Source organism: Python bivittatus, unplaced genomic scaffold (genome assembly GCF_059951505.1).
Source record: "Python bivittatus isolate LINGU-HERP-01145 unplaced genomic scaffold, Pbiv_v1 ctg000480_np1212, whole genome shotgun sequence".
Taxonomy (NCBI): Eukaryota; Metazoa; Chordata; class Lepidosauria; order Squamata; family Pythonidae; genus Python; species Python bivittatus.
In genome coordinates, this window is record NW_028277075.1 from 44,502,047 (window position 1) to 44,517,635 (window position 15,589).

Below are 15,589 nucleotides of genomic sequence, written 5' to 3' on the forward strand. Positions count from 1 at the left end.
GGACAATGTCAAAAGCCTAAAAGATATGACGCCGGAAGATGAGCCCCTCAGGTCAGAAGGTGTCCAATATGCTACTGGGGGACAGCGGAGGGCAATTCCAAGTAGCTCCAGAAAGAGTGAAGCGGCTGGGCCATAGAAGGATAATTTGAGCCTGGTCATTTGTGCCTTGAGTGAGAATTCTGGGTTGATTTGTTCAAAGATCGATTTGTTTGTTTTCTTGGCTGTCCACAGTATTCTCAGGAGTCTTCTCCATCACATAAGTTCAAAAGTGTCAATATTCTTCCTGTCCTGCTTTTTAAGAAGCAGAAGTTATCTACCACTTCAGTATCTTCATTGCCTCATCTAAGGCTGGCTGTTGTACCTGTTGCCATTAGTCTTCTTTATGTTTAATTTTACATTTTTTTCCCCACTGTGCTTCTTGACTTTTATTACAAGAGCTTGCAGATCATTTGCATTTTCAGCTGTCAGAGTAGTGTCATCAGCATAGTGCAGGTTATTGATGTTTCTTCCCCTGGTTTTAAAACCACATTCATCTTCTTCCAATCCAGCTTCCCTTAATATATATTCAGCATATTGGTTGAATAAATAAGGGAAGAGTGTACAGTCTTGCCTCACTCATTTGCTGACCTGGAGCCAGTCTGTTTCATCATGTTCTGTTCATACTAAGCACATTCCACAGATTGACATGATTGACACAATCGAAGGCTTTTCTATAATCAATTAAGCACATAGTGACTTCTTTTTGGTATTTTTTTGGCTTTCTCAATTATATTTTTCAGCATGTATCAGCAATAATGTCTCTTGTTCGTTGGCCATTCTAAAACCAGTTTAAACACCTGGCATATCCTTTTCCATGTAAGGCTCTAATTTGTGTTTAATCTTAAGCATTATTTTGCTGGTGTGTGGAATTAAGGATATTGTAATAATATATTACAATTATAATATATTATAATGCATTATAATAATAGTGTACGATAGTTTGCACAATCTGTTAAGTCTCCCTTTTTTGGTGTTAGAATGTAGATTGGCTTCTTCCAATTGGTAGATCAATGTATTGTTCTCCAGTTTTGTGGCATAGCTTAGTTAAAACCTTTACTGATTCTTCTTCTGTCGCTTGCCATATTTCAGTGGGTATTCCATCAGCTCCTGTAGCCTTCCTACTTGGTAATGACCAGAGTGCTAATCTAACTACATCTTCTAGTACTAGAGGTTCTTGTAAGTAGGGAATATGTTCTAAGGTGTCTTGGATGTTGACACCTTAAATCAGATTTGTATGTGAGCCGGAAATAAGTAGTATTGTGTAATTAACTTGAATTTTTCTATAATCATTGTGTATTTAACTCGAAATTTGCTATAATAGGCTCCTTTCTTAACTATGGGTTGTCCTTAAACTAGGCGTTCTTAACTTGGGGACTACCTGTATTTCAGAACACAATTCTTTCCATCTTTGTTTTATTTTCTTTGAATCAGTTACTGTTCATCTGTTAGAGTCTTTTTGCATACCAGTTTGGGGTTGGAACCTCCTTCTGAGTTCAGAGATCTTTTGGAAGACTTTCCTTGTTTTTCCATGTCTGTTTCCATCTTCAATGTCTTTATAGATGTTGTTGTAATACTGCTTCTTGTTTCTTCTAAGAGCTCTCTGAAACTCTTTGTTAAGTTCCTTTCTGAGATTTTTGTCTTTCTTGGCTTTGGCATTTCTTTTTGGCAGTTTCTACAGTTTGTCCCGACATCCAGTTTGATTTCTTCTGTTTCTTCATCTTTAGCATTCTCTTTTCACATTCATTCTTAATGACTTCTTTAAGCTTTTCCACAGTTCCTCTGGTTCTCTATCAAAGAGATCTAGGACTTCAAAGGGTTTCCTGATATTCTCCTTGAAAATGGTGGGTATATGCTCAAGGTCATATTGTGGAAGCTGGTTGGCTTTCTTTTTCTTTAGCTTAACTTGCAACTTGTACATGAGCAGTTTGTGATCTTTTCCACAGTCAGCACCTGGACATGTTTTGATGCTCCTCTACCTTCTTTAAGATATAATTTAGTCAATTTGATTTCTGTGCACTCCATCTGTTGATGTCCATGTACATATTTGTTTGTGGCAAAAGTCCATGCCAATTTGCTGATGCCTAAGATGTCAAGTTTTAGTTGTTTTGTTTCATCTTTCGCTGTGTTGAGCTTTCCTGCGTTCATGCTTCTTATGTTCCATGTTCCCACAGTAATTCTGTCTTCGCAGCTTTGGATTTTCTTTTTGTGTATAGCAACATCAGCAACTAGACATCTCAAAGGCTTTAATCTAGCCACTTCATAAACACCATTAGATCTCCAAAAGATCCTCAGCTCTTCCTCATTAGCATATTGAGTGCCATCCGGCTTGAGAGGCCCATCATCCGGCACTATTTCATCAATCATTTTATATTTTCTAGTCATGTGGTTTTCTTGATAAAAATCTTGGAGTGGCTTACCATTGCCTTTTCCTGCATATTAATTGATGGGTTTACTGTTGTCACCAAAGTGATCATCTGCTCCAGTGTCTTCCTGTATTGCTGCTGTCCAATATAGGTGTCTGCTTGCTTTATCTGGACAGCTGAGATGACCTCATACTTTGGATGACCCTGGTGGGAGTGTATACCTTTGGCATCTGCTACTGGTGTTCTTCACTCACCCCTTCCAGGAACACCCCCCTGCCATGATAAGGCAGCACAGCAGGACAGCCTGCACAACCTTGTCTTAAATAGAAACTCAAAGAAGAGGAAGATCTGGTTTGTCATTATAATTGATCTCTAGTGTCAAGTGAGGGAGAGATAAATATGCTACTGATATGTCATATGTGCCCTGATAATATATGGAATGGCTACTATAGAGGACTATAGGAAGCTGCCTTTGAAGTTTATATAAGATATCTTTCAGCATTATAAAAATATGCCCATTTACTGGGTACAATTCACAGTACTAATTTTAATCATTAAACCATTTCTTGATCTGGGCCCTGTGTATCTGAAATATTTTCTTCTTCCGTATGCATGTTTTTAATTGTAAAAACTGTTTGTGGAGCATATTTTTTAGCTACCACATCCTCTGAAAATTAGGCAAGTGATGATCAAATATGTGTTCTTCTCCTTAGTGTTGTTCCCTAGAGAGTTTTGCCTGGTACTACCTAGATGAATTTTAGATATTGGATTAAAATTATTTTATTAGCCTCAGCTTTTTATATAATTTACTGATTTATCTGCCAAGGTTATATTATCACTTCTAATAATATGGATTTTATTTGTTTTATTGTTTGATAACTCTGCATTATGGGTGACTGTTTTAATGATTCTATTATTCAATTTTGAAACTGCATTAAGACATAAAAATTAAAAAGCAATATAGAAGTATGTGTAATAAATAATATTTCTATCTGGAAGTAAAATAAATTAACTCCAAGGTAAATGTTATTTAACTAGAATTCTATAAGCATTGGGAATCATGCATATATCTCAAAATAATCAGATTCCTTAGCCATGAGAACAGCATTTATGCTTTTCTTTACCTTTTCAAGCCCTGTGTTGGTTTCACATGCATGATACTGCTTAACAGCAGCAGCTGAAATATTAGCAAGTAGGTAATAAGAGTTTAATTTCTTTTGGGTGAACCCAGATACTGTTCACTTTGCACAGCATGCAGGGATATGTATAACTTTCTTATATATTCTATCCTCTAGTAGGTAAATATTTGTTTCACCACAGCTCAAAATTATTCTGAGATATATGCATGATTCCCAATGCTTATAGAATTCCAGTTAAATAACATTTACTTCCAGATAGAAATATTTGCTTGAATATCCATCTAGTGTAATTCGTGACGCCACTTATCAATGCAGACTCAAGACATCCCTCTTGCCCGATCTGGCAATTCAGAAAATCACATTGCATCATTCAGATGTAAGTTCCTGCAGGTAATTCCTGAATTCTCCTATTGGAAGCAGCCTGCTTCATTGTACTGCCTGCCACACAATTTACATATAGCATGTTTGATAGCCTTATTCAATCACATTAACTGTTTTTATTACTTTATTTAAAAAAAAAAACTTATCCTAATTTTCTTTACTGATCTTTTTTTAAGGTGTGGAAAGATGCTGCTACTCAGATATTTTTCTCTTTATCTGCTGCATGGGGTGGTCTGATTACTCTGTCTTCCTATAACAAATTCCATAACAACCTATACAGGTAAGTCGCATACGTTCAGCAAAACCAACGCTTTCCTAGTTTAGATTATTAGATGGAAAATTAGATGGCAAAGATGAATCCAGGGATCTCTGGAACTAAGTCTGATGCCATCACTATTATCTGCATGTATAGGATCAATCTGTCCTCAGGATTTCAAAGTAAGGGTAGCAGACCTGAGCTGCAACATCCAGAGGACAGGATGGCAGCCAAGAGTTAGAAAAAACAAATTCTTTGTTGCCATCTAGTGGTTGTATCATTCTTTGCACCCCATATCTGATAGCCCTACTTCAAAGACCATTAGACTTCTGGAGTTAGCGTGTCCTACTTCCTTCTGAAAGGGTACCCTAATTAGAAACAGGCTGGGTTGAAAGCAATCTAGGGGATTGTCAGGAATCAAGCGTAGCAGTGTGAAATATAGCACAAGGGTAATCTCTTTTAAAGAAAGCTTTGTAATTGAGAAATAGGTCAGGAACATTCTGAAGCGGCAGAGATAATTTGCATTTTTCACCGCTATATTTACTGTACCATTACCTTTACGGTATCAGTAGCATAGTAACAATTCTGGTAGTTGCATTAATTCCAAATTCAGATAAATAAAAAGCTTCTAGTGTCATAAGAATGGAATGTTTGATATAATTTAATTGGTAAGCTCATATATAACTGAAAACAATGCTTTAACTGCTGAGAAACTGATCTTCCTTCCTTCTCTCTACTCTCTAGGTAGGTATGTATAATTATATATCACTACCCCAGCTCTGTAGGGGAGATGCTGTTGATATGTTGTCCTGGGGCCTAGAAGCTATGCAGGTCTGGATGGAAGAGAACAGGCTCAAACTGAACCCAAGCAAGACAGAATTGCTGTTCATACATCTCCTTTAGTACTAGTTAGGTCCTCGGAGAGACAGACACTATCTGTTCCAGGAGTAGGTTCATGATTTGGGAATCCTTTGGACTCACGGCTCTTGTTTAAATAGCAGATAGAGCCCATGGTAGAGCTTCAGCTGATACACCATTACGTGTCCTTGACTGGTGCAGCGGGAGTTAGTGACAGTAACCCAGGTTCTCATCACCACCCGCATGGTTTACTGCAATGTGCTATACATGAGGCTGCCCTGAAATATACAAATATTTCAGGTCCTGCACTGGTTACCAGTTCAGTTCTGAGTGCAATTTAAAGTGCTGGTGTTAAAACTGTAAAGCCCTTTGTGACTTGGCACATGGGTATATGAGGGTCTACCTCCTCTAACTGGATTTGGCCCAACCTGTTAGATCTTGTAGGACGGGGCTCTATGTTGTCCCACATTTCTGAAACGTCAGGGGAGCCGAAGTTAGAAAGCACTGCTTCTCCATAGCAATGCTGACACTATGGAATGCATTGTCCACTGAAATCAGAACGGCCTCCTTAGTGGTAGCTTTTAGGAACTTATTAAAAGCAGAGTTCTTTTGAAGAGCCTGTGAGTAACATCACCTGTGCATTTTGCATGAGATTGCAGCAGGCCAAAAATCAAATCAAATCAAATCAAATCAAATCAAATCAAATCAAATCAAATCAAATCAAGTAAATAACCCTTTCTCCAAACATTTGTAGCTTTGGTATGTCAGCCCTAGCCTACACCAACATGGAACTGTGGTAGGCATTAACTCCACTGAAGCCAACATATGTTTTAAAATAATCACTGGGGAAAGAAGTATTGTGTGATCAGCCCCTGCCTTGGACCGGTGTGACCTGAACTTCTGAGTTTTCAAAGTACTAGCTAGCTAACTCTTCTCAATCCCCTTACAAACTCAGCCTCACACTTTCTGTGATCAGTCTTAAAGCTCTCTGCAAGTTAAGTGTTTTTGTTGGACATCTATCTTTTATAAGTATTAGTAATACATAGGTAATTAACTACATAGGTAATTATTATGTAGATTGAATGTTCTGTTCAGTGATTTACTATGTGTGTGCATCTTACTTTTTTTCTGTAGAGAAAAAGTTTGTTCTTGAAGCAGTTTAGTAATGGGATGCTGATTAGACATTTGAATCCAGAGTTTCAGCATTCAGAAGTAACATCTAAAGCACTATTTCCAATCTGGTGCCCTCTAGTTGTGTTTAAATTGAACAACTTTATGAAGAAGATACAAGACTGGGAAAAACTGAACTCACTATAAGAACACACTATTTAACCTCAAATGTTTTCTTGGTCATGTAACATAATGTGGTTTTTCTTCCAAAAACTTCACTTGGAAGTTTCATCTTAAAGGCCTATAAGTGGGCAGTTCCATTATTTGATAGGGTCCACCTAAACTGTATGTTGTATTAGGCATAGTGAAGTTTTGCACTAGGCATTGTGAAGACAGAGTTATTGTTTTCCCTGTTTTAAAATCTCAGATTTTTGTGTCTTTGTGCTATTGCTGCTAACCGTGAAAAACTTTGGATTGAATCCAGACTTAATCATATGTAAAGAATACCCAATGAAATCAGTGATTAGTGATCACTGTCTTAGAATTATTGTCTCTAGAAGTATCAGATCCATGTTGTAAGATGTCTGTATTAGTAGGTGAATTAAATTATTTTTATTAGCTTAGCTTTTTGGGGGGGGGTTGTTCTTATTTGGAATAAGCACACCTTTAGGCTGTGTGCCAGCTGCACCCATTCCTGAACCAGGACACCTTCTTACTGTCACTCATGCCCCTGGGACTTCTTGTCTGCAATGCACTCTACGTGGGGCTGCCCTTGAAGAGCAGTTGGAAGCTTCAACTGGTGCAGAATATGGTAGCACAGGTAGTAAATGCTGCCAGTTACTTGGGGCATGTAACACCACTACTTCGTGAGCTCCATTGACTGCTGGTGTGATTCCGATTTCAATTCAAGGTGCTGGTTGTCACTTTTAAAGCCCTTCATGGCTTGGGACTGGATTATTTAAAGGAGCATCTCTCCTCAATTGTTTGTACTTATCCAGTCCAATCCAGTCAGGCAGGATGGGCATGGTTCGGATCCTGTTGGCTAAGGAATGCCAGTTAGCAGGGCACAGGAGTGTCTTTTCTGATGTAGTACCCGCCCTATGAAACATTCTCCCTCTGGAGATCAGGATAGCCCTGACCCTGATTGTTATTGTTTTTATTTTATTTTAATATTGTTTGCTGCCCAGACTCAGTTGTTGAGATGGGTAGCTATATACAGATGGAATGAATAAATAATAAATAAATAAATACATTTTGATATCATACCTACTAAATATTGGTATTTCACCACCACGACATTATAATTATATACTCAGTATACATTACCTACTATACTGTTACTATTCAGTAAAACAAATCTGGTAAATATATTTTCTTTTGTCCTCCTTTCTTCAGGGACACCTTGATAGTAACTTGTACCAACAGTGCCACAAGTATATTTGCAGGCTTTGTCATCTTTTCAGTGATTGGATTCATGGCAAATGAGCTCAAAGTGAATATTGAAGATGTTGCAGACCAAGGTAGGACCTTTTGTTTTTCATGTAAACATGGGCTTTGAATGATGCACTATTCGGCAATACTGATTTTGCTCTTTCTTTTGTGCAAGATGTCCTGCATATACCTATTAATTAGAACACATGAGGCATCTGGGCAAAATGGTACAACTTGGTGGACCTGATAAATATACAGTACTATAAAAATGGTTGCTGCCTAAGTCAAAGGATAACATGGCACACCTCCCTTTCCTTTGTACAGAAGCCACTCAGACTGTCACTGGTGAGATCGTTCCCTTCACCTCCTCTGCAGGCAACAGAAAAATCAGTGATGAAGAGTAACAGGTCCCCCATTTTTTCCCACTTGGAAATTTTACATTTATAGGTCAGTGGGAAAAAAAAATCCTGAAAGAAGAAGCAAACTACTTTTGTATGGTTGCTAAGGAAACTACATAGGTGTGTCCATGAAGTCACCATGCTTCAAGCTCAATTCAAAGTCCCACTTCCCCATTTATAACTTGCAGGGGTTGTCTTACTGCACCTATTGACAGGGCTCACCATATAAGATCATAATCCTTTCTTAAGGCATACAATTCCTTGGACTGTTTAGTGCAATGAGACAAAATATGATTACCTTATTTATACAAGCTGTTAGGGTTGGGCTGAAGATTATCAGTGGTAATTGATTCTTCTATTCTTGCTCTCAAACCCAAGAGGTTGAAATGTAATTCGAATTTTAAAGTTTGCAAATGATCTTGATAATGTACATACATTTAATAATGTTTTTCTCAGTTAAGCTATAAATTGTTGACTAATGGGATAATTGTCTTATGGGCTTGCTTGTTCCTTTTGGACTCCTATGATATCTTCCTGCACTTAATAATAGTTCATCTAGTAGGTGCAAACATTGGGGACTTTTCATATTGAAGATCTAGTTTAAAAATTGCTTATCCAGTCCAAGCTGGAATGCTTGTAAACACATGCTCCTTCTGTGCCTCTGTTAAATATCTCAGCAGCAGCAGCAGCAGCAGAAGAGTGTATAAAGAGATTCCATGCTGCAGCCATTTGCTCTGAAATCTGCAATGATCCATAATTCAGCAAATTAACCATGAAGTCCAGGGGAAAATGTGTATATACCTGCATGACATTACACATTACATGCAAAAATTGTGCATTTTGTGAGAGTAACATGTTAGATTTGCAACTCATTTCTTTTTTTTTTTTTAATATTTTTTTATTTTTACAACAAACACAAAACATACATGGACAAACAAAACCATAAAAAGGCATAAAAAAAGAGCATCTTCCATTTTATAGCGTGTGTCAACCAGTTACCAACTCGTTGGTGCCCCTTTCATAATCTTAAATTCTCATATCATCTATTCAAAATATACTTGTATACTTATCAATTAACAATTATTAATCATTCATAGCTAATCTATAAAATCATTTATTACAAGAGATTTTAACTTTCAATAGGATTAGTAATACATTTCCATCTATCGATTATATGTGTATATATATAATAATTAATATCAAATTTCTATTATAAAGTTTCCTAATCCATTACATTACTATATTTTCTCATCCAATCATTAATAAAAACAAGTTACTTATCTTCTTACTCTAATTTCAAATCTCAGTTTAACTCATCTCTGCACCTTTCATAATTTTCAATAACTTCCTCCTGCATAAGTAATTTTTAATTTTTCCAATTCTTGAAAGTTACAGTTCTAACCAGTATCAGTTACAATATCAGTTACAGTTCTAACCGGGTTACAGTTCTAACCAGATTCTTCACTACATGTTTCAACAAAAATATCTCTAGTTTAAAATCTATATGTTACTATATTCAACCATATGTAAATGTCTAATCTCTTAAAATATTTAGAATCAAATACAATTTTTAACTATATATCTCAGATTTATACTTTATTCCAGCGCTTGCATAATTTTAAGTTCACCCTTTTCATTCAATATCCCAAAGTATCTAGCTGTTTATTCCTTTTTCTATATTATTGGATAAGAGAAAGCAATAATAAATGTCCTTTCAAACATTCTGCTTTTTGAAGCTTCTGTCAGTTCCATCATTGTTGTATTCCCCTCGTTTTTCTTTAAACATCTGAAGTAGTTTCTTTCAATATTGTTTTACTTCTTCTTTTTGTGCATTCTTTTAGTACGATTTTCCATTATAATCTTGTATAATCTTTTTCTCACCCTCAGTGCCAAGAACAAGTCTGTCCCTCTTCATTTATCAGTTAATTAACCACAATAATTCTGTTTAATGTTTCTGATTTCTTGTACTATTTCTTCCTTTTCCATTGATCCCGTTTTATGTTTAATTAAGTCCATTTTAGCTTTAGTATCTTTTTTTCTTTTCTTTTTTTGCGGGAATTTCTGCAGCTCTTCTTCCAGTTTTTTATAGTCATCCTCAATAGTTTAGAGATCTTTTTCTGCATTGTGTTTCTCGTATAGTTTATAATCTTGATAAACCTTCATTGAGTCAAAGGATTCTTTATCTTTGTTCTTGCCAAAAATAAGAAAAAAAAAAAAGCAAGAGGAGAAAAAAATTAAGAGGAGGGAAAAGACTAAGTCTCTTTAAAAAAAAATCCAACTGAGGGGGGAGTGGAGAGCAAAGCAGAGCTTCTAGCAGAAAGAAGAGCTACTGCCACTAATCAGGGCTCTTGTGACTAGCTCAAACTTTCCATCTTGATATTTTCAAAATCGCTTTCAACTCCACTTTCTTGTTTATAGTTACGGATGGCACCTGTATAAACATGCACATCCCACTATCTTTTTAGAAAGCACAGGGTCCTTGAGCATGCGTCACAATAGAAGAAAAAAAGCACTATGTCGAGCCTCTAGATGGCAGTGCAACTTTCTTTCATTTACTTTCTCTTAACTCCACTTTCCCCATTTCAAAATCAAAAAGTATAAATTTCTTACAACAATAAAGAAATCTTAGTAAAAAAAAAGGCTTAAAATAAAAAGTTATTGAGTATTAAAAAGAAAAAGCCAATCCAGTTAAAAATATATTTTTTTAAGAGAAAAACATCTTGCCAAATCCACTAAAAAGGGAAAGTTGAAAAAAAAAAATATTCCCCCCCTTTTTTTATAAGGCTCGATCTCGCCGCTTAATCCACTTTTCTTCACTTTTAAAAATCTCTTTAAGTTACTTAAGGTGTTCTCTAAGAATAGTTAAATAGTAAAAGTCCATCTCACCCAGTTGACACCCTTCTCTTCCTTCTTCCTTTGGAGCTGCCCCGGCTTTCGCAGCCATTTTGGCTGGCTCTCCTCCGCCGGCTTCAAGAGCTTCTCCCCGGATCAATCTGGGACTTGCGGCGTCCCTGAGATCCGCGGGACGTGCCCTTTGCGATCGCCATCTCTACGGGACGGCTTAGGTCCATCGGGACCGTCCGGGGGAGGAGATATCGGCTGCCATCCTGGAAGCCCAGGATCGCCCGCCGTATCGCCGCGACGCCAGCTCCGCCCTCCCCCCGATTTGCAACTCATTTCTTGAAAGGGGTACCATGTTTCTTTATGTAATACAAATGTGTATTATTCATTTTAGACAAGCTTTCCATCCAGATGCTGTGGTTTCTAAGAGTTGTATTTTATGTGAAGAAATGTGGATGCCTCTTCCTAAACTGACTTATCTAAACAAATCCATTTCATCTGATCAGTTACTAAACAGTATTATTAAATGCTAAATAAACCATAAAACATTTTGTTTATGCTTTTCAGGGAGTAAGGCCCCATCAAACTCAATGGTTCTTTCTTTTAAACTGACATACACAGGAGCGCAGTGCAACACCTATATCTTAGCTCCTCCCAATGACTCTTGTCTAGGTTGTTGTATTAGAAATGTTTGTAAGCTGCTTCAAAACCTCTGGGATGTCAGGTAGGAGATAAAACCCCAAGAGAGTTTTGATGATTGTGGTGATAGCTATACAAAGCTTTAGATTCAGTCTCCTAAAGGTGCTTCAGAACACTTGAGAGTTCAAATGTAGCACCTGTTTGCAACCCTGTAAACCATTGGCTCCTATTCCAAAAATCATGCATCAGAATCCAAAGAACTTCACAGCTGTATTGATGAAAACGTTATATATTAAAGTTTAAAACTTCCAAACAACCTGATGAGGCGGGCTTTTGATTCAAAACAAGCACAATACAATTTGCCCAAGGATAAGAACTCTAGGACAGAACTAAACCTGTTTGAATTCCAGTGATACAGAAGCTTGGAAGCTGAGAGAATGAAAGCAGACATGAAGCAACCTTTTCTCAAGGCCCAGTGTTTCTCTGTAGTATGGCGACAGGAAAAATGGCTGCCGATGGGTTTTAGTAGCCTAAAAAATGTGTATTTTAAAATGGCAAATTTGAGGTGCCAAATAACCAAATTTGGTGGATATTTGTATAAGATGGCAGTCCCAAAGGGAAACTTCCAGTTATTCCAATACTGTAAGGTGCTATTTGAACTGTTGCTTAAATCATGAGTTAATTTTATAAAAGGGCAAGGTTTGTCTTTTTCCAGATGGGTGTTGAAGCCCAACAACTGCCCTTATCTATGTCTAACTCTCAGTGGTCATAACCTTCATCTCCCCATGAAATTAATTTAAAGGATCCCAATCAAGGGAGATTTGCAGTTTCATTTCCTGCAATTAGGTTTTCCCACAGTACGATGAACTCTAGAAACTCATTATTTTGATTCCTTAATTTAATTTCCAAACTCAAGAAGCTACTGCAAGCAGCATTTTTATCTGTAGTAGTCAAGAAAAAATCTTTAATCAGGAGATGAAAGAGTATGTTCATGAATATATAACATCCCCTAAGCCTTCATGCCAAGAAAAAACTCCCCGTTAATAGCAGGCTTTAAAGACAGCCTCTTGCATTGCATCATACCAGTAATAATAAAAAAGTCTTCAAGCAGTATTTTAAGTTTGACGAGAGTTTCCCATCATTTTGGGAAGTATATAATGGTTGTGAAATTAAATCTGGCATTGCTAAAATAAACTGGCACTGGTATATTACAGAGTAGCTCAGGAAAGGAAATATAATGCCTACCAGATGTTTTGACTTTAAACACCCATTACAGTAGCTTTGCCAAACCAACCATTGTTCAGGATTTGTGGTAAAAAAATTTTGGGATGGCACCAATGTCCCTATTTCTGGTATAGTACATCAAAATCATAGGGGAAAAGTTCAGACACAGTAAATGAAACATGTGAGGGCAGTTAAGAAGACAAATATATTAAAGAGAGTTGTGCTTCTATGCTGCAGTTTGATATCAATAAGATAAAATAAAATATGGTTTACTCTGAAGGGTCACAAACACATACCAAAAATATTTCACTCTATCCCATTCTGTTGCACAAGCAGGGCATATTTGTATTTAATAGGCATAGCAAAATCCCTGCTTTTCTAATAATGGTCTTTGCCCTCCCTTTTCTGTGAAAAGCTAGATTTTCTGGAGATTCCTTGGGCTCAAAATGCATGATTGTAGTAGTAGATTCTGTGACTCTATAATACACTACTCAACTGGAACGTAGGTAACTGACTTCTAAATTTTGTCATCTTAAATTGAAATGGATTTTTTCTTCTGTTTGACCCATAAATGCAAAGGATGATGCTTATTTAAGCTATCAATATGATTTCTGTCTGTTTTGTTTTGGATTCTAGGCCCTGGCATTGCGTTTGTGGTATATCCTGAAGCCTTAACTAGGCTTCCACTTTCACCATTTTGGGCTATAATCTTCTTCTTGATGCTTCTTACACTTGGATTGGACACAATGGTAAATGTATCTTTTTTATATACCTTCCTGTTTGTTCATTAAAGGTTCAGCGTGTCCACAGTACATTGGCTCTGCTATCTGGCCTGGGGCGAGGAGGGAGGATGTCAGAAATGGGGTTGGCTAACCTCTTAGTGGCCTGGTGTGGCCTCTATTGGCCTCTTGGATCTTTTAATCTTTTTTATCTCTGTAAGTGTGGTAGTTTTTTTAATAACTTTTAATCATGTATTTATGATTTTAATTTGATGTAAGCCACCCAGAGTCCCCCATTGTGGAGAGATGGGCGGGGACAAGTTTACTAAATAAATAAATAAATAAATAAATAAATAAATAAAATAAATTAATATTTTAATATAAGTAATTGCAATCCTGCACGTTTTCTGATAAAATAAGCATACAACTGATGATGCTATACATATTATTTAGAAGTAAGTCATGCTGAATTCATTTATACAGGTTTAGAACCAAAGTTTATTTTGAGATTGTTATAATTGCCTTTGGTTCACAAATACATAATAGCTTGTGTCCCTATAGAATTTAATTATCAAATTACAGTCAGTTGCTAAACTGATATATAGAAAGAGGGTCAATGAACATTAATCAGAACTGTATGGAGCATATAACCCACATGCTTTGAACTGGGCCAGAGATAAACTGAAATGAGTCCAAACAAGGACAGAAGCAATGTGGAAGAATGGAAGGTTTTAAAAGGCATTTAGATCAAACTTGAGAAAGTAGGGTGATATATGGGCATGAATTATTGCTCTAAACATAGAGAATGATAAAAGATCAAGAAGAATCAGGGGTGGGGATGGGAATAGTCAGTTTTGGGGGGGGCTGGTTCCCTAGTCTTACCTTTCACCGATATTATCTGGTCACAGGCTGAAATAATATCACCATCGCTTGGATTTTATTATATTTAATAATTGTATTTTATACTGTATTATTTATGTTTTTATTGATTTTAAATTGTTTTGTTGTGAACCGCCCAGAGTCCCTCCTTGTGGGGGAGTTGGGCGGTGATATAAATTTTATATATATATATATATATATATATATATATATATAAAAGTTTGGCAAAGTTGGATAGCTAATGCTTTAGATGAAAACTGCTTCAGTAGATCATTTGAATGACCCATGACTTCTTCATCCTTTTTTTTTTAACCTCCTACTGTAATGAATGATCTGCACTACGTAAAGAATATTTTCCTTTAAAAATATTTACTTAGGCTTGTCATGAAATATTACTTATTCATGCCTATTTTTTATCTGTAAAGTATTAAATGTGCAAGGGAGAAACAGTTTGGTGAAGGGATGAATTTTCCTTAAAGGGTGAATTAGGTGATGTTCAAAGTAACAAGATGTATTTTTAGAATGGTTGTTTCACTCACTGATTGCTACTGCTTTATTTATTTTTTGTCTTCTTTGGCATTTCCCAGTTTGCCACTATTGAAACGATAGTGACATCTGTTTCAGATGAATTTCCAAAGTATTTACGTACCCACAAGCCATTATTCACCCTTGGATGCTGCATTTCCTTTTTCATCATGGGTTTTCCTATGATCACTCAGGTAAACATATTATCGTATTATTTGTGTTGTTTAAGCTGATCCTACAATTAGTAAAATCAGCTCTATGAGTATATTAACTTCACAGGAAGTGAAATCTGAAGAGAAGTTTCACTAGCCACGAACACATATGGCCGTTTTGAAGGCCCTGTCAAGCATATGGACATTTCTAAAGATGTAATTTACCATTAGTGGAAGGACCGAATAAGGGCTGGAGCAGAGCCACCCAGATAAAATTTATAGATCTGTTAGATTTACAGTCTCCATTTTCTTCACATTCTTCAAGTATCTCAAAGATGTTGTACAGCTAATGTCCTCTTCTCTTTGCGTCTAGTGTATGTATGTCTAGTTCCAAATAGCAGAACTCTGCCAGGTTATAAAGCCTAATTGATATTCATTCCATCTTGGCCACCCCTCTGCCCATTTTGTTGTAAAAGTGAGGTGGAAATTACATTCTTGAAAAATTCTATAATTATAGCTCATAGAGTATTTTCATAGTGAGATGAGGCTTGATGACAAAATAGCAGTAACTGCATCTTTTTCTTACTGAAACTGTTAGTTGGGTTCCTGCTGACTGTGTCCTAACTGCAGGTGGC

The 15,589-nt window shown here is 36.6% G+C and overlaps 1 protein-coding gene across 1 annotated transcript in view; it reads left to right on the top strand.

The window, feature by feature from the left end:
• The window catches only part of SLC6A5 (solute carrier family 6 member 5), a 65,307-nt gene that overhangs the window by 24,882 nt on the left and 24,836 nt on the right, over positions 1 to 15,589 (top strand). Inside the window, exons 9-12 of the mRNA XM_088145834.1 lie at positions 4,099 to 4,202; positions 7,542 to 7,666; positions 13,316 to 13,428; positions 14,865 to 14,996. Of these exons, the coding sequence (XP_088001960.1) occupies positions 4,099 to 4,202; positions 7,542 to 7,666; positions 13,316 to 13,428; positions 14,865 to 14,996 (474 nt within the window). The remainder of the gene's footprint in view (positions 1 to 4,098; positions 4,203 to 7,541; positions 7,667 to 13,315; positions 13,429 to 14,864; positions 14,997 to 15,589) is intronic.